This window comes from Dama dama, chromosome 28 (genome assembly GCF_033118175.1).
Source record: "Dama dama isolate Ldn47 chromosome 28, ASM3311817v1, whole genome shotgun sequence".
Lineage (NCBI taxonomy): Eukaryota > Metazoa > Chordata > Mammalia > Artiodactyla > Cervidae > Dama > Dama dama.
In genome coordinates this window covers 11,924,725-11,944,983 of record NC_083708.1, presented here as the reverse complement: position 1 = coordinate 11,944,983, position 20,259 = coordinate 11,924,725, and the positions used below count along the sequence as shown (strand labels likewise).

At 36.8% G+C, this 20,259-nt stretch overlaps 1 protein-coding gene across 1 annotated transcript in view; it reads right to left on the bottom strand.

Annotated features, from left to right (window-relative positions):
- Positions 1–20,259, bottom strand: part of RIMS1 (regulating synaptic membrane exocytosis 1) — a 580,103-nt gene that overhangs the window by 135,406 nt on the left and 424,438 nt on the right. The window contains exons 19-23 of the mRNA XM_061131514.1: positions 20,109–20,171; positions 16,619–16,696; positions 15,909–16,001; positions 15,353–15,442; positions 7,534–7,617 (exon numbers count right to left, since the gene is read on the bottom strand). Of these exons, the coding sequence (XP_060987497.1) occupies positions 7,534–7,617; positions 15,353–15,442; positions 15,909–16,001; positions 16,619–16,696; positions 20,109–20,171 (408 nt within the window). The remainder of the gene's footprint in view (positions 1–7,533; positions 7,618–15,352; positions 15,443–15,908; positions 16,002–16,618; positions 16,697–20,108; positions 20,172–20,259) is intronic.

Below are 20,259 nucleotides of genomic sequence, written 5' to 3'. Positions count from 1 at the left end.
GAGGAAGACAGAGTTTTCTCCTGGAGCAGAGGGAAGTATCAGATGCAGAGCAGGAAGTGATCAGGAGGGAGACAGAGGAAAGAGGTCTGCAGACCCAGGGGCCTGAGCTCCAAACAACTATTTGGGAAATTTACACTTGGCCCCAAGCTTCCCTGGGGAAGCTTTACCATTCTTTACTCAGATGGTAAAGAATCTGCCTGCAGTGTGGGAGACCCAAGTTCGATCCCTGGGTCAGGAAGATCCCCCAGAGAAGGAAATGGCAACCCACTCCAGCATTCTTGCCTGGAGAATTCCACAGACAAGGAAGCCTGGTGGGCTACAGTCCATGAGGTCACAAAGAGTCAGACACGACTGAGTGACTAACACACACGTTTGGTCCCAAGAGTGTCCTGGGAGAGAGCCAGAGTCTCTCATCCCCTCTGAGAAGCGTGAGAGCCAAGTGAAGATACAGAGTTTCATGCCAGTTCCTGAAACTCACAATCACTAAGGGTTTTCATTCATTCATTCACCCACTCACTCATTGAACAATACTGTGTTTATATGCCAGATGCGGCTCTAGCTGCTTGGGCTATGTCTGTGAACAAAGCAGACAAAATTTCTGCCCTCAAACATTTGTGTTTTATGGTAAAAGACAAACAATAAACAAGAACCCCTCAAACAAGTAAACTGTATAATATGTCAGATCAATAATAAGAACAATGAGAAAAAGTCAACCAGGGAAACACAGTTCAGAGACGTGCTGGAGGGATGGGGTCTCAGATAAAAGCAGGTTGCAGTGTGAAGAGAGATGTTCTTGTGGGTGCAAAGGGCGGGACCAGAAGCACCTGACAGGCTTTTGTACCAACTTTCTACATCCCTGCAAAGAAAAGGCGATGTGCATCCTTTAGACCTTCTCTGCTTTTCTCCTATCCCTAGTCATTGCTACGAATTCAATGGAGATTTTATTTTCTCTATAAAATTTCAACTCTTCCGCTTCTCATCTCTAAAATTTAATGGGCTCACATGTAAGACTGATCATCACAGTACCTGGTGATACTGATGATGACAGCACTGATATTGACAATATCAAATATCTACTAAGAACTTGCTGTCTTTTCTCATCTAAGCTCATCAATCCCATGAAGGCATACTTCTCTTTCACCCTTTTAAGAAGAAGGAGATTGAGGCTTGCAGGGGTGAAGTCAGTTGCTCTTACACGGACCCTGCATGTCAAACCACGACGTAACTGAGAGTCTATGATCTCAGTATCTGTGAACACGTTGCATCTGTGGCTTAAATGACATTGGATCATGGCAGCTAAAAACACGGACCCTAGAGCCAAACTGAGGTCCCGCCTGCTTTCTGAACAGCTGGGTGATTTTAGTCAATTTACTCAATCTCTATGTGCCTCAGGTTTCTTCTACTTGCAAAGTGGCAAAAATACTATCACCTCACAGATGCTAACTATAAATATGTCAGTATTACTATTTGCATTATAGTATTTGTAGTATGATGTCGAACAAGGATTTTAGTTTTAGCATTACTTAGAATAGCAAGAGATCAATGCTATAAAAGCATTATTTAAAATGATAATAATATGTATTTGTTTCCCTAAAGTAAAAACTCTTCCTCATCTATAAGAGTATCAACTTCAGAGTCAGTGCACCTTAACTAGATGATAAATATTCATGCAGAGGTTCATGTGTCTAACTTTTGTTTTTGCTTTTGTTTTTAACCCTCTATTTAAGGATGCTCCTTTTTTTTCTTCAAATGCTTCAGACAATTATTTTTTTGAAGATTCTTCTAAAGCTTTCTACAAAGGATATGTCCTTATAATTTTTCTAACTACTTAAAAGAATCCTGGAGTTAAGTTAAAACAACATACACTTGATTGTAATAATTCAGTGTAAAGCAAGAATAGAGAAGAAAATAGAAAATTCTACTGTCTTTCCTCTGAATGTATTGTACACGGTAAAGACAGACTTTTCTTGGAATAGTTTTGTGATGTGTAAATGTGCTTGTGCTCAGTCGCTCAGTTTTGTCTGACTCTTCACAATCCCATGGACTATAGCTTGTGAGGTTCCTCTGTTCATGGAATTTCCCAGGCAAGAATACTGGAACGGGTTGCCATTTCCTACTCCAGGGAATCTCCCCGACCCAGGGATTGAACCCACATCGCCTGCATTGGAAGGCAGATTCTTTACCACTAGCATCACCTGGGTTAAAACCATCAGTTTATATTCACGTACTGTTTTCCTGAAACTACTGGCCACAGAATCATAAAAAGGATCAGAGTGAAAGGAACTACCTTCTACCTTACACTATTCTTTCCTAAGTTCCTTATGGGCAGGCACTGTATCTGGATTATATTGAAATATCAACACCCAGTACATAGTGGCTTCTTGTTAAATATATGTGGAATAAATAAGTGGTTTAAAAAGTAGTATTTTGAGTATGCTACTGGAATTTAAGAGGCTAAAAGACTATAACAAGTAAAAATCTAACTAGGATTATACAATTCAGCTTATATCAATCAATTTAGACATACATTATTTTCTGATCATCAGTAAAACATAAAATACCATATATAAGAAATGCATTCTGGTTACTGACTTATGCATAAGGAAGAGTTATCACTACTGGCCCAATGCATGTTCATCATGATGCAATCAGGCAGCATGGACTCGGTTTTAGAGTCTTAAGGGATGCCAGAATTCAGCTAATCCATCTACACCCACCTAAATCTATAGATAGGGAAATGAGTCCCAGGAAGTGACTGGGTTGAGGGAAATATGGGCCAGAGTCAACTGGTGAGGACAGCGCTGTCATGGCCCACGATCCTGCCCCTCTGCCATTCAGCAACTCTGAATGACTTGATGGTCACTGAAGGGATCCCTCAACAAAATCAAATAAAACAGTGATAGCATTTCCATCATGCCTTATCTATTTTGGGTTTTAACATGCATTTTGTTACGTTAACATTTTTAATTAACTTTTATTATTCTTAAACAATGTTTCCTTGGTTTAGGTATGCAAGAATCAGAAAATCCTCAGTTTGTTGTTTGTCTTTTAATCACAACTTACAGCTGTATGATTTTGTGCCCAGTTCTTAGGGCACAAATGAGGTTCTTTAAAAGTTATAAAGGTCTATTCAAATACGTTATAACAACAATTATCGTATCATTAAGTGGAAGCAAGAGAAATAATCATAAGAGTGGGGCTGTTCCTAATTAAACCTAATTTTCTGGAAGTTCTATTTTCAATTACCATTCTCTATTAGATTAAGTATGAAGATTCATAAAATGTACTAATGAAATGAAAAGCAATTGTTAAAAATCTGTCTTTGTGTTACTTTCCTTTCCTCATCAATAACTAAGCTCAATTAGAACAATTCCCTGAAGACATTGATAAATATGACTCTTCTAAAGATACTACAATACTATTAAAGTACAAAATTAACATGCTAATAAAATGCTTTGGGGAATAAGTTCTACCACATAATGTTTTAATTACAATTAACACTGATGTCATAAGAATATTTCTGTATATATTCTGGCTGACTCTCCAGATGGTCTGATGTGAAATGCAAATCTCCATCATCTTGTTTCCTCCTAATTTTGGTAAGAAAACATTAAATTTAGATTAAGAATCTACTTAAGAAATGTTCATATGCAGTGAAGATGGACACATACAATTTAGATACATTTACCCTTTTGCTTATTATTGACATTTATGTATATGACTACAGACATTAAAAAGACTAAGTATTTTAGTACCTGAGTATATTTCATTCCTTTAAATTAAGGACATTTCTGAAATGCATAGATAATAAATGTTATGAAGCAAACAAAAATGACTAGTAGTATCCTGAATTTATAAGTAGTTTTACATTAACTCTGCATCTACACTGCAAAAGTATCATCAATTCTGGAAGTGGAAAAGTGGATAATTTCTTTATTCTAGAAATACTTTCAGTGGAGAAAGAAGGCCCATCCACTTTGAATAAGAGATACCACATGATATTTTTGGTTAAAAATTCCTTGGCAAGTAGCTGCTTCCAAGTTGCAAGTGTGGGCAACTATAGAAATCTGGTTACTCTCAAAAGAAATTAGAAATAGGATAGCAGAGTGATTCAAGAATTAATCTTAAACACAGTGGGATACTTTACTTTTTCTAATAATCAAATTCTCAAAAATAGTGTTATTTTATTCAATATTTTCCATTTTATTAAAGTCACATCAATAAACTGCATCCTTAAAAATATCATGTACAAAAATATGTACACGCATGCAAAAATATTTTTAATCAGAACACTGGAGTCAGTACCTTCAAACTAATGAAGCATTAAAATACATCTTAAAATGTACTAAATAAGAAAATACTCTATCAACTCACATTTATTAGAATGGTCACTATCAATTTTTAATGTATTTAAAAAGAATATATGTGTCTTCTTGAAAAAGCATTTACCAAAAAGTAATTTAGATGATAGTAATTATGATAGTAATTTATATTCAGAGGTTAAAGCATCCACCTGCAATGCGGGAGACCCGGGTTCGAACCCTGGGTTGGGAAAATCCCCTGGAGAAGGAAATGGCAACCCTCCAGTATTCTGCCTGGAGAATCCCATGGAGGGAGGAGCCTGGTAGGCTACAGTCCACGGGGTCGCAAAGAGTCGGACACGACTGAGCGTCTTCACTTTCACTTTCATCACATTTAAAGATGACTGATTCAACTGTGAGCACTGAACTCAGAAACTTGATGATTCAGGGGTCTATTAAAATACATTTTTTCTAACTTGCTATTCATAAATTTTGGTTAAATATGCAGCCATAAGTAGCTCTGAATTTTATAAGAGAATGATGTTTACACAGGTTCATAAAAGCTACTATTTATATATTAAAATAATGCCATTTACAAAGAAATGCTTTGTTATTGGAAAGGTGATTCTTAGAAGTTTCAACATTTTTAGTAATAAAACTACGAGAAAATGTACACTAAACTTTAAGGTTAAAAAAAAAAGCTAGGGTTACAGATTTATGTATTTTTTCCTCATCATTTTAAAAAAATCCTACAACTTCTAGGAAATTTTTTTGATCTAGATAAACATGTTTCCATGTTAACTCCAAATAAAGCTATTGTACCACTTGAAATGACATCAATATTTCTTACTGTTGAAATTAAATTATGGAGAAATGGTACATTAAAAATTGTGTGTGTGTGTACACACATTCTGTGAAATAAGATGGCAAATCAATGTTTTCTAACTCACAAGCAAGCCCTCTTAATCAAATATTTACCTCTTGTATTACTATGCTGCTTTCAAAATAATCAAGTATGCAGGACATCCAGTGACAATATAAATTGTCACTGATTTTAGAATATTTTTTTAAGTTACCAGTTTCCTAGTGCAAAATTTATCTGGTGGCAAATTCTTATGAATATTCACTGTCTCCAGATCTGATGCCATGTTCACTTCACTTGCAAATTTTTCTAAATGAGTAAATAAAGCTTATAAGAGGTAAAAAAGAAAGCAAGTATTAAGCGTTTGCTAGGGTTACCAATGAATTTTTTTTATATCAACTGATACAGTAATTTCTCATTTTTATGGTACTTGTTACTCATATTTTTATAAAAGTATATTTTAATACTATAAATAATATTATGTTCCCTACAGTAATAAATCATAGGATCAAGCCATTTAAAATGTATTTCCCTTTGTTAGACCCAGAACTTACTTACAAATAAATTATGATAACAAGTAAAATGTACACTCAGAATTACTTATTAGGAATAAGTTGTTACATATTAGGAAGAGTTTCATTTAATAATCTCATCTAAAAGGAGTATTTCTGCTTCTAAAATCTACCTTTAACAATGATATATACAATCTCTTAAATCAAATGTCATAATTAATTCAGGTTATTAAAAGACAACTAACTTTCAACTAATCCTCATCTCACATATGTTAAGAACTGAAATTATCATTTGGATTTCCATGTTGCTTATTCTAAACGCAGCCAAATTTATGTTTATATTCATTACAAAGACCATCATACTTAATCGTCTTATACTCTAGCAGTCATTACATAAAATGAAACCCAGAATAGCCTTCCATAAAAGGAAGTTTTATCTCCTTGTGGCCATGACTGTGTTTTTCTTCAGCACTGCTGTGATTCTAGCCATTGAAACAGGTGCACATAAATAAGCACACAATTAATATTTGTTGAATGGATGAGTAGCAATGTGGATGCACATTTTAAAATTTAATTTATATTATTATTTTATATTCTTATTCAAAAAGACTTTATGTTTATAATAATGTTTAGATTGGAGATTTTACTAATGTTTCTTGTCTGATTTCTAGGATAATAGAAATAATTTCTATTATCCTAGAAATCAGAGAGCAGTAGAAGATAGAAGACATTAGATTTAAACTCCAAATATGTAAGTCATATTAAGGTCTTAAAGATTTAAGCATAATAAAATATTTGAAAGCCTCCATAAATGTCATCTTGGGGTCCAACATTTGTAGGATGACTTATTCATTTTTTTCTGAGTAATGATGTTTACTTTTTCTTTCAAATTGTAATCCTGACAATATCTTGACAATTTACAGATACAGAAAGTAAATCCTATCACTCTTAACTAAAGATACAATTACTTTACTATATACACACATACTAAAAGATAAATCAGTAAAAACCTGTGTGCTGGCATGACTGGTTGCTCCATATATGAGATACTCCATCTGCTTATCTGCTTAATAAATGTTACCCGTGTGTTGACTGAATTTCTGCTTCACCAGAAGCAAAACAACCAAAACGCCCGTAGCCTTTCATGGCCAGTTGGGAAAAGATATGCACGATGTAAAACAACTATCACAAAATAGGAGAACTGGGTGAACTACTAGTATACCCCAGAAGGAAAACAAAGCAATGGAAAACACATTGTGGCACTTACGACATCACAGCATGAAGTGGATTCAAAGCACTGATGTTATTTTTAAAATTTACTACTTTGATGACTGACCCTAGCCCTTGACAATATTTGGCTTAAAAACACAACATTCATAAAACAGGTAAGAACCAGGTATTCTACCTTAAATCAAGGAATATATCTAAAAGCCTAAACTTCATCATTTACAAAACAAGATGGTGAAGATCAAACCATCAATCAGAACAACAAAAAAATCAGGTTCCGTGATAGTTTTCCAAATATCTTAAAGCACCTGAGAACCGTAGTCAAGTGTAAACAAAAGCAATAGTTAAATATGTTTCTGGAAAATTGAAACCCTGAAATAAATGCTCATTAAAAGAAAACTCTCCCACTGGACCCAACTTTCTTTGTTTGAACCACGCCCTGTGCATGCTAGTTTCATTTCAGAAATTAGTCTGAGGTGCTTCATCAGAGGTGGACGCGTTCAGTTTTGGAATCTCCACCTCTTGGGCTCTGGCCCCTGAAAGGAAGGCGTAGTAACCACACGGGTCTGGCTACCCTCCACCTGGTGGCCTGCCAGCCTCTGGAAGCCACTTGTCCGGAAGGAGGAAGTACCTGTCATTCTCCGGAGACGCATGCTGGATTTGAATCCTGGGGCTAGGAGGCCGTCTCCTATCTAGGGAGGGGGGCCATCTACCCCTGTTTGCCCAATGAACAAGACAGGAGAAAACAGGACATTTAGTAACTCCTAAAGTAAAAGAATATATGGAACAAGAGGACTGGAAAAGCACCCCAGAAAGGCAAAGTGAAGGCTTTTTGCTCCATAATGTATTCTTCAGTTTTACAAGCCTTGGAAAGATATATGATAATACTGCAAGAAAAGAAAACTGGTAGCCTTATATGTGAATAGAGAAACTTATTTGAGAAGATGTCTGAAATATCTTAAGTGTATTTTTTTTTCTTATCAATGTGCTTGTGTGTCTTTGTATATTTACCGACACACATCTATATATATGTATGTATATAACTTCACATATATGTATATAAAACTTTACAAGTATGCAAGCTTAAGAATCTAGCAGATATTGAATAAAATAGATTTAAGAAGCTACCAATGCTTACTTGATACAAGGTCTTGAAATTACTGGATTAAAGTGGCAAAGATGAGGTATGTGCATTTGATATAAAACAGGAGAAATAAATGTACTCTCTAGTGTAGAAACAATAACATGAAGAAATAACTCACGGAAATGCTACTAATGAAGTCTAAACAAGTTCCCTTGGGGAAAACTGAGGGTTAACAATTGAAATTAAAATACTGTGAACAAAAACCACTGATGTATAGAAGTGGGAAATGCAGATAAATGCCACAGTAAAATTGCATTACCTTTAAAATAGTCTGCTAACCTTAACTTGCAAAAGTATCTATCAGTGAGTTACATAGTTGTTTTCTTATTTCAGCATTTAGAAGAATACTAATTTTTTATGATTAACAGTCAAATAAACATTCGAAACTGGGTTCATTTTTTTGTTAAACTATCTTGATGTGCGGTCTGTGTAACTACAAATTACAAACATCTGGGCAAATACTGAAAAGAGGCATGAGGGACTAAGGAGCCCAATTTTGGAAATTTTAATATATTAGATATGCACACTGCAGGCAGGGTAATTTCTCTGCATACCGGCTTCCTCATATGTAGCAAGGGATCACTCAATGGTATTTAAGACTCATCTCACCATAAGATCTTATAACAATAAAAAGAAGACCAATCCTAATATCTTTTATTTATTTATTTTTTCCTAACATCTTTTAAAAAGCCATCTTTCTTTGCCGTTAATAACTTGGCTTCCTGGATTTATCAGACAATCTGCACAAAAGCAGCAGAGGGCCACAGACATGACCAGGGCAGGCTTGGTCAGCAGGCGCTCATCTCAGAACCTCCGGGAAGCCTGTTCATCATCTCTCAGCTTTGGATGGATTCAAGGAGGGCTGTGTGCAATTGGTGCAGCATGTAAAGATACTCAAGAGCAGAATTTGGGCAGAAGACAAAATTGTGTGGCATGTCCCCTGCAATGTGTTATGTGTTTGTGAAATTAAAAATAAATCTGCATTCAAGCGAGTTAATTATTTTAAATGATTTAAATAGCTGGTCAACTCAATTGAAAGGCTTGAAAAAATATCTTTTCACTGCCTTTTGCTCTACAGACACAATAAAGAAAAATATTTCTAAAGTTTTTAAAGAGAATTATAGCTATAGTGTTTTCTACACAAAATTGTACTCAGTCATGAGAAAGCTTAAGGTGTTCTTTGAAAATCCAAATATAGAGTCAATATGATTTTCTTTAAACCTTTTTGAAGGAATAAGCAGTATTCACTTGACAGGATTATGAATAACCTTGCTTCCTGAGGCAAAATTCCAGTCCTTGTGTTTATTTAAATGCAAAAATTAAAGAAAATGCTATAATTATGAAACATGCACAAAAAGCCATGAAGAAGAGAGATGTACATTTAGAAACAGGGCACAGTGAATGCAAGCTATTAAAGGGGAATTCTGAAGAAACATTTAGCATCATACATTCATATCTGTACACTCAAAGTCCTTCTAAATATGCTGATATGTAGTCCCAATAAAAAGAAGGTTTGCTTTTCCCTTGCATCTTGGATATGAAAAGAGCAGGATCAACTTATACCTATTTTTTCCCCAAAGGATCAGATAGTACCTAAGTTTTAATAACATACATTATGAGCATTAAATATACTAATGCTTTATATGTTTTAAAATGTGTGCAACTTCTTTCTCTGTTCCACCTGTCACACAGATGAAGAGGATCAAAGTTAGAATCTTTATTCACTATTACTGAATGAAACGCCTTCCACAACCATTTTCATGCTAGAAGTGAACACGGCAGGCTATGCTGGAGGCATTCATCGCAAATCTGAACTAAAACAGCTGCTTCTTGATTTCTCTTTCCAAATCATCTTGCCTGCAAATTACATTATTAATGCTTTAATCTCAGATACTTTAAACTCATTGACTCAGGAAGTCTGTTTGCTGAGAGCTCATCCTTTTCACTGGGCTCAGATCAGGGGGGCAAAGGTCACTCTGATGGCTGTGGGACGAAGGAACAGGCGCAGAGGGGGTCCCTAAATAAGGGGCTACAAAGTTTTGTTTGGCTTTTTTTGGCAGTGACATCAGCTACGCACAGCACAGAATAAGTAATGAATAAATGTCTGCAAATATTTAAGTAGATAATAGAGAGGATAAGATTTGAGGTTTGGGGGTAATCCTGGTAAGAAATAATGAGAAACTAAATTGAGAAGTCAATAGTGGTGAGGAGATACAAGGACTTAGAACTGACTGTCCTCAGTAAGCAATCAAATGGTTCTTACATTGGGGCTTTTCCCCGCCATGGATATACCTTAAACCAAATGCACGTGTGTTTAAATGCGTAACTAGTATACATGCTTGCATGTGTACACAGCTTTCAGTGGTACACAACTCTTGGCAGAACATGGCCAAGCTGCTTTAGTTACCTGAAAGAGAAAGTATTTGGAAATGCTTCATTCCATAAGCAGCACACATAAAAAGTATCTGTGAAGTTCTGTAATATTAGAAACCAAACCTGACCAGAGGAGAAAACTGATTGTATATATTTTTATGCTCTATCCTCATTATTTATGGAGTTCTTTAAAACATTTCCCCAATACTATTTAAAATTTAACTTAATATAGGTACTTATATTTTGGAATAAGGTTTATCTATTTCAATTCAAGTTAACAGTTGTTAAGTTTTAGGTAGGAACTTCTTTATCTTAGGCCTCGTGTCTTCACGTGGAGGGAAATTCTTTCAAGTCCTGCCTTGGGTGTCTGTCCACCCCAAGGAGGGAGTGGGGGAGACTTTGTGTTAAAGAATCAGGCACAGATTACTTAGCCCTCTCTGGATTCCTCTTTCCAAATCTGTCTGACTGCAAAACAGCAGACACAAGAGCAAGCAAATCTACACAACAGCCTTCAGACAGCAGAAGCCTCTTGTGGTTCAGCCTCTTTACAGCCATCAGCAAGCTTACGGCCTGAAGTCTAGCTCCTGAACTTGTTCATTGCATTTATGGTGATGACTAGATCTCCTACCTTGCAGTTCCTGGGTCTAGTTCACAACTGGACACAGACTTGGGAGCAGAAAATAGAGTGTTTTTTTAAGTGCCCTCAAATCCCCAAACAGCATTTACTAAGTAAAATAATAATAATAATAATAATAATGCTATTGCAACAGACAGCAAGGACGAATCAGATATGATCCCTGCCCTCCAGGAGGAAAATCTAGTAAAAGGAAAAAATACACGCTTAAGTGAAATAGAGAGTATATAATACTACATGAATCCAGAAAAGAGCATCGATAATTCTGCTTGGCAGAGAAAGGGAAGTGGGAGGGGGAGAGGGAGGGAGGTTAGGAGAAGTTTTACAGGAGACATGGTTATTTGACCCCCTTTTTGAAAAATGAGAACAACAACAAAAGGAAAAGGACATTTTAATTTCAATGCAAAGACAACTTCATACAAAAACTAACAGAATGATTAGGAGAGGTTATGAGAAATTTAGGGGCAGGAATGACACTGGAAGTGGAAAAGGACTGTAGCATAATCAAAGGGAGGATCTGTTTTGAAGATTCTTGAAGGAGAACTGATAGGATTTACCATTTCATTCAGTGAGACAAAAGGAGCAGAAGTATTTCCAGATTATGTGGATGGTTAGACGTCAAATTTGTCAAAGCACAGGGACATGTCAGAAAACAAAGCACTTTGCTGTCAAAGGGTGTGAGCGGAGACAGTGAATTTGATGCCCGCAGGGTCTGTCAATCACTGAGGAACTTAGGCATTTTCAGGGGAAGGTCTGGCCTGACCAGCTACAGTGGACTGTGGTCCTCATAGGTATTAGTGCGGACACTTTTGATAGACTATGCATTTCAGAGATGGGATGGGTGAGCAACAGAGGAAAGCTGAGAGGGAGACAGGGGGAAAAGAAACCTGTAAAGGAGACTGACTTGACATGGAGGCGCTAGGGAATTTGTAGAGGGCGTTGGAGAAAGGAAAGATTCTAGAGGCAGCAGTGACCGTAAAATGTTGTAAAATGCTGCTGGGTCAGTAGAGGCCAAGGTAACCCATGGCAGGGTTTTAGCACAGGGGTGGGACTGCAGAACTCTCTGGGAGGCACAGAAAGGAGGTGGCAAGTACAGACTCTGATGGAGTTTAGTAAGGCTACGGTTTCTGTAAAAGGTCTAAGAAGAAGATAAAGCATCTGAGAAAAGGACTCATTCTCCAGCGGCTCTAAAAATCAGTGTTTCTGGATACATAAGCGACATGCTGTTTGAAAATCTGGGAAAGGAAAGGCTAGGAGCAGACATGTAACTCACTCCTTTGAGATCAGGGACCAGAGAGAACTGATGACCTCAAGCTGACCTTGACACAGAGGAAGGAAAGTACAAGGACCTTGACCGGACCTCCTTGTGAACATGCAGTGGTATTTGCTAGAGAAAAGATGAAAGCCAGCCATTTCCATTAGATGTCTTCAGTTGGACACAACCAGTCTTTCTGGTTATCTTCCATTGTAAATGAATTTCAAATTTCTTGACTTACGGGTCATTACTGGATGGGGCTAAGGGTAATACGTGTTTTTTCTAGTTGTGCAATCCACAGAATACATACCACAGGTGCTCAAACACAGAAATGACCTCCTTCGAAAACAGGGCTTCTGTTGGCTTATATGGAAATTTATCTCTTAACCCGGGCCAAACCATTCTTCTAAGGAAGACAAGGTCATTCTGAGGGTTTTGGGGTAGTTCAGGAGAAGAACATGCTAATTGTGCCTGCTGCTCCTATATCTTGGAAACATGAGTGATGTGTGGCGGTGGGTGTTGACTCAGCTTTAACAATTTCACACTTGGTACTAACACAGAACTTCCTCTGCTCCCAAGGTTAGTGAGGAAACTTCAGAAAAGGCTCCTAAGTAGGTAGAACACTATAGAAATGGTCATCGAAATGGTTTAGAGTCAGCAAACTGCTTAACCTCAACAGGTGATAAAGCTGTGGAAACGTGGTACTGTCTCAAGAAAATGAACTTACATGTCTAACAACTTTCCTCTAACACTGGGTCTACTATGTACCTGTCAGGCGTTAACCAGCTCTCTGCTCCATCACAAGAGCTACGTAATCTGGAAAACCCTGGAATCCTCCCCAGTGCCTTCAGTTCTATCTGTGGATGGACAAGTGCATCTTCCAAAAAGCACAAAGCCCCCACTGCTGGCCCTGTTCTGTCCTGTCTCGAAGCTGTTCAGGAGTCTGAGCGTGCATGAGCAGCATCTTCCACACCAAAATGCATCTATAATGTCTGCAACCTTCCTGATGAAAACCCTTCTCATTTTAGCTTCTTCTTGACAAGAAACTGGTCCCAATAAATTAAAGATCATTAATAATACTGATTCCTGAATTCTTGCCCCTTTCTCATTTTAAGGGGAAATTTCTTTCTTTTTTTCAAATACATAGAGTGAACATAAGTTTCAAGCATATTTTATTTTCTTCTATCAAAATTAAATATCACAAGTGAGTGCCCTCAGACTTCACTATGACCTGTAAAATAATTGTGGCCAGATTATCTGCCTACAGGTTGGCCTGTTCTAAGGGTATTTCTGAGAGATTAAATTCAGCAGCATATGCGTTTGTGAATTCTATAGCTTCAGCACAACAACAGAACACATGCTAGACAGGATTCAACAACAGAACAACATTTCACTGTCCATTGCAGTGGCCACAGAGCACTGTGGAAAAAGGAAAGCTGAATATCTCACTAGAGGTTTTTAGATTATATGTTAGAATGATAACAGTTCACATACATATTAAAGTATTAAAGTAATTTCACATCTTTAAGATGGCAAGCAGAAAATTTTAAGTGATACTTATAACTCAAATTGTACTTCTATTAGACAGAACTAATACAGATGATATTTAAGATGTTCGGGTGGTGTTCTGCCATCAGCAGGTTCCACTGATTCATTCTACCCTTGATTTAACACCAACTCAAACATATAAAGAAATAACATAAAATATTTTTCTTGCTACTCTTGGAATTGTTTGGGGAAGTGTAATATAAAACAAATGCGAATAGTGAAACAATTTCAGTTGTGCTTTTAGTGGCGCCTATAGTCATTCCAACTAAAATGTACAAACGTACTGTTTACTCATGTACAAATTTACTCTTACAAATGTAAAAAGAAAATACAAGATGTAAGTTAGATTCCATTGTTTTCTAACATAAATATTGCCAATACAAAATAATGCAAAATTAAAAAGCATATTTTTTTGGAATAATCTTATGAAGACACTGAAAATGAATATGTCTACCTGAACCTATTATTCAATTCTAGAAATAAATGTTTCATAAATGCATAGAATCAGACTATAAAGATTGCTAAAGCAAAGCTTTAAATAGCCTCAAAAGAAGAGGAAAAGTGGGTTACATTAGCACAATGAAACACTTTTTTTCAGGATTTGTGATGAGGTAGTATCTCCCGTGAATGACTTCTAATTGAAGAGAGATAACATTTATAATGAACACTATCAAATATAACCAAGTTTACTGGAATAGAAAATTCCATCAGAAAATTAGCTGCTCACATAGAAGACAGGTTAAAACATGATCACTGAATACCTTTAAATTAAAATCAGACTTACTAATTGATTGATTAAAAGTGTTAAGCAAAATTATGTATGTGTGTATAGGAGCCTGGTAGGCTACAGTCCACGGGGTCGCAAAGAGTCGGACACGACTGAGGGACTTCACTTTCTTTCTTTCACTTTATTTTTGTAAGCATCAGGAAATCTGTGATAAACATACCACATTTTGCTGTCAAAACATAATTTAATAAAAACAGGATCTATATCAAAGAGAAAGTTGATTTAAAAGAGTGAATGTAGATGCACAAAGGAAGTATTCTATCTGAATAAGATTCTCGTTTTGAGTTTATAGAAGATTGTTGTTGAACCTACAGGAACTATTTATCAGCAGATCTACAATGTGATTTTTCTCCTTCAGATAACTCCCTGTCCCCATAACCATATCAGCGTACTGAAGGCTTCCTGAGCAGACGTAAAGAAAACCACAGAAAGGCAACAGAAGGGAAAAGCAGCAGCCAGAAGCAGTTACAAATCACATCACGCCATTCGCAACAACAACGCACAGAAATATGTGTATGTGTGTCCTGGGCTCCCCCACGTACACATATATCTCTGCAGGGACTTGGACGGGAGGGAGGGGAGAGGCAGACAGGCGGCATGTGAACATGGATGAGCAACCTGTGAGGCTCCGAGACGCGAAACACAGTGATGGGGGAAAAGAGTGACCGTACGAAATGATAGGAGATTAAGAAAGTCTTTAACGGTATACCTTTCTCGTTCTGGTGAATGCAAACTAGCATCTGGTCTCAAGCAGTTGGTACTAGCACTCCTCGCCCTGTCAAGGGAGGGCTGCAGGTCACTAGTGCCAGCGCATTGCATCCAGGGTGGAGGAGGAAGACAGAGAAAACAGAAAGAGGAAGACCAGTTAGAGAGGAAACCATCCAGTCCTGCCCCTGTACACAAACTGCAGGGTCACTGCGCCGCGTTCATACTGGGTGAGCACCGACAGGATGGCCATGCACAATTTTGTTTAGAAAGTGACACTAAACAAATATTATGCTTGAATTGCTTCGCATAATTTTTAAAAGGGTTTCAGACTGAAAACAAACAAACAAACAAAAAAATAAGACTAAATCACACCTACTCATGAAAAAACTGGATTACAGAAAGCACTGAAACGCAATGCCTAACACTCCGTTACCAAGGACAGATGCCACACCAAAACAAAATGAAGGACAGCAGAGGAGGAAAACCGTACAACTCAGCTACTCTGGATCAAACACTGGACAGGGGAGGTGGGAGGGATGACGTCCAGACGTCCTTACCCAACCAGAATCTCATCAGTAAACCTCAGTGCTCTCGAGTGAAAGCATTCATGGTGAAGGGTTTTGGTTTTGGTACGTGCAGGCAGGATTGAGCTCCACAAAGTAAAATTATCCAAAAATGAAATAAAAGAAATTAATTCTCATAATTAAAATCAACAAGTAACACAGCAAAAGAAAAAAAGAAAAAAGATGACAATGACTAGAAACCTAACATTTGAGTATGTCGATTTCATTTAGAGAAGTATGCTAGCATAAGTTTTATAATTTAAATCATCTTATTTTTATTTGCAATTAATTCTTATTAGTTTTTCTACACTGTCGCGTTTCTGCTGGACAGCAAAGCGAATCAGTTTTATATGTATATTTATTGTATATATATGTATATTCACTCTCTATTAGGTTCTTCTCCCATATAGGTTGTTACAGAGTATTGAGTAGAGTTCTCTGTGCTGCAGAGCAGGTCCTTATTAGTTACTACTTTAAATACAGTGGTGTTTATATATAGTGTTCTATTTGTCAGTCCCAGTCTCCCAGTTTACCCTCCCCCTACCCTCCCTTAAAGTTATTTTTAGAAGTCATTAGTGTTTCTGAGTATATAATTAATTTTAAGAAGAAACGCTAATGTTTTATTAGAATGTACACTTGCTATTTTTAGCAGGCTGGGGATTAGGGGTTACTTTGTAACTGAGACTCACTGTTATGACTCTTACCTGTAAATATCCCAGTGAGAACAGTTCTCTAATAAGGGCATCTTAGGCGGTAATGTTTTATAGTGCCTAACAAGATGTCTGGAACGTGGCAATGGAGACACGGAGGAAACAGAAAAATATATATGAAGTGAGTTTTATTAGAATATGAAATAAGTAAGAGGCCTAGAAAGCTAAAAAGACCAATCTTTTGTTTTTCTCAGAAGGACCACCTTGATAATTTGAAGGTAGGAACAGAACTATTAAATATGAAATTACAAACATCTCTGTGCATAATTAAGATACTCTAAATTATAGTTCAAAAGCCTTAATTTGAAAAAGATCTGTGACCTATACTCCATCTAGTAACAGGCATGAACCTTACTATTTAACTCCTGATTTAATATTATACCTACTTGTTTGGAAAAGTAACAACTCATGGTTAAAAGCACTAACCAAATAATTCATGAAACTTGGGAATTAATGTGACTAAAAGTTAATACCCTAATAAGAAGGAAAATGCTAACCAGTATTTCGGGGAAAAGGCTGGCCATGGTACTGACCAGGCAGTAAAGGGGGAAGATGAGCAGATGACTACATGAGGGTGAGTCCTTTCCACTTATCAGCTTTTGGATACAAACCCAGCAACAGCTAACAATCACTGGAAACTGGGTGAGATGGATATTAGCTGCAATCAGAATATTAATTCTGATTTGGCAGAAAAAACGGCAGAAACAAGTGAATTCATCTGAATTCACTTAAAACCTATGAGGGTTTCTGGCTGTCTATAGGACAAATGAGTCCCAGTCAATTAATATTTTGATAATTTAAATTTAATAATATTTCTACAAATTTAACTATCAATTATGAAAATATATTGCCCATTTGGCTTACATAAAAGTTTGATAAATTGATAATGGATTAAACATTTGCTTAGGACATATTAAATATCAAACACTCCCTCCCCCAGTTTATTCATGTTTATACTAATGGTTGAATTGGGAAATCTCTTAAAACGTTTGTTTAAAATGTACTAAAGTATCACCTTCAAGCACCAATTAAGGCCACTTAAACTGAAGCAAATGATTCAGCCTACCTCACAAACAATAGAAACCTCTTCTCAACTCCTAAACCTAAGGCAACTATCTTACGAAACAGGTTGCCATATAACTTTTCTAAGTAATTGGTTCAAAAATGATTTGGGGAGGAGTACACTCTAATTGGGGTCAGAAGAGAATGGAAATAATAAAAAATAGCACACAGTTTACAGAATGAAGGTACAGTTGACTTTGCCATTTACTGACTGTGAACCTGGGTGATTCAAGTCAAATCATCCAGCCTTTTTCTACGTCTGTATCATGGGAGAAATAATCTTTAATGGGGACGCTGTCCATGAGCATTAAATGAAATAACAGGTACAAAGGATCTAGGACACAGTAAAGAAACCACAGCATTTTCTGTACCACATGACTTTCTCAGGAAATGCTCTATGAAAAGATTATTTGATATGACAATAATAGGAAGGGATGAATTAAATGATATGGGACAGATATCTGTAGCACACAACTTTGGTATGCTTTGCATATAAAATCTAGGCACTGATTTTAATTTGCAAAGTTTTCAAAATATGTTTGACTTGCAAACTCTTAAACAGGTTGAACTCTGTGCAAGACTAACTCCTTGTCAAATTTTTTGGGGAGGAAAAAAAAAATTAGTTTAGTGGAAAACTTCCAATAGAGCTGATTTTGAATCCTTGCTAAGTTACATATCAAACAAAACTTTCTTAGCCTCTTTCCTCAACTGGGAAATGAAGGCAATAATATTAATGTAATACAACTTTGTCAGGATAATGAGAAAAAATACATTAATTAATTAGCACAGTTCTTTGTAGTCAATGAATGTTATTTTCCTTGTTTACTGAAAAGTAGTAAATCCACAGGTTTTATTCTTAAAACTCATAAGTGAATATGACAGGCTGTATCTTGATAATATAATTTAACGAAATGATGAAACTACTAGTTATTTTATCATGCATATTATGGTATTTTACCTTGAGAAATGAAATATAAGGGAAAGAAAAACAATATATTTACTAATTCTATATATATTATTGGTGTAAGAGTGTTAAGAATACCCACACTTTGGTGCCTAATAAACATGAAGGCTGTTCTTTGCTTTTGTTTTATGGTTGGAGTCATGTCAACAGGAATATGAGAAACGTTTCTGAATCGGTAAAGAAATCATTCCTATTAACCTGTTTGTCAGGACAGCTAATAGTAAGGCTGGAAACTTCAGCATTATAAAGAATCTCAGTTGATTTTTATAACAGTTATGATTTTACATGATTTCTCCAGTTTGGAAGCAGAACTGACATTCCTCACTTTTCCCTGCGGACCTGCACACGAAGCCGTCTTTATTTCGAGGCAAGTTTTACACGTGTACAACGTTAGGGCTTATGTGTGTTAAGCACGTAGTTGTGGTAAGCATGTGTGTTTACCGTGGCCATGGGAGTGACCATGTTCACCACCTCAGCAGAAGCCCATGTCTTCAAAGACACAATAAATCTGCGTGGGCACTGGCAGGATTTCCAGGTACAGCTCTTTCATTCTCTTTCCTACTTACTCTTTACTGGCCACAATATTTGAAAGAGTTTGTCTGTGTGTCGGTTTGTTGGCTTTACTGAATTATTACTTCTTGCCCTTCTATTAGCTCCATACTGACAATAAATATGCACAGATTAGCTTGTGAGTAATCTGTAAGACGATTTATCTGGGATATGAGATCTAAGAGATGTAACACGATGAAAATAAAGCACTAGGTTCCAATTTAGAGGATAGTATTATGCCCCCTTTCGTTCTCATCTTTAAAAAGCCTTCTACTCTTATGTGCTTCATGAGAACGTTTGTGGTGGAGCACTTCTGAACCGGTGGGGGCATGAAGGATTGGAGGGTTTGGAAGTTTACATGTCAAATATCCTCACTCTTTATCAAGACAGGAACTGAAGCTCAGCTATTAAAAATGAAAACAGTCAAGATTTTATTAAAATCAAACAAAGAAAACAACAATAGAATATGAAACAGACAAAAATTTTATAAAGAAAAAGGCTAAAACAAAGCAAACTTATAATGATGCAAACAGTAACACTGCCACGCACAGAAGATCAGACTTTTGTGACTTGATGGGTGTATGTGGCAGGCCTGGGGACCCCTCACAGTGAGGTGATAGAATTTTAATTGCAGAAATCGGTTCCTTGGTTTTGGGAATGTGTAAACAGTTCTGCAGAGAGGCTCATTAACCTCTGGATTTTGAACATACAGACAGAAAAGCAGTCTGCCTGGATCAGAATTCAAATATATTGGAACCTTTTCCACAACTTCCATATGAGACAAAACCAATTTTGAATACTGGGTAAATTAACTGCACGTATTTGTAATCATACCGCTGAGGGGAGATGCAAGCAGAGTAGAGTGGGGAGTCATCGCACACAGTCGCTGCACCAAACCCCTGCGTTTACCTGGTGGTGTGCAGGCATTCTGCGCTCCGTCCTCGTTTTGCTCTGGGAAGCATGAGAAGCTCGCTGCACAGACAGGATGGGTGGTGAGTGAAACAGATAGGTCATGAGGCGTTAGATGACGTGGGTTGTGCCAATGGTATGCCGATGACAA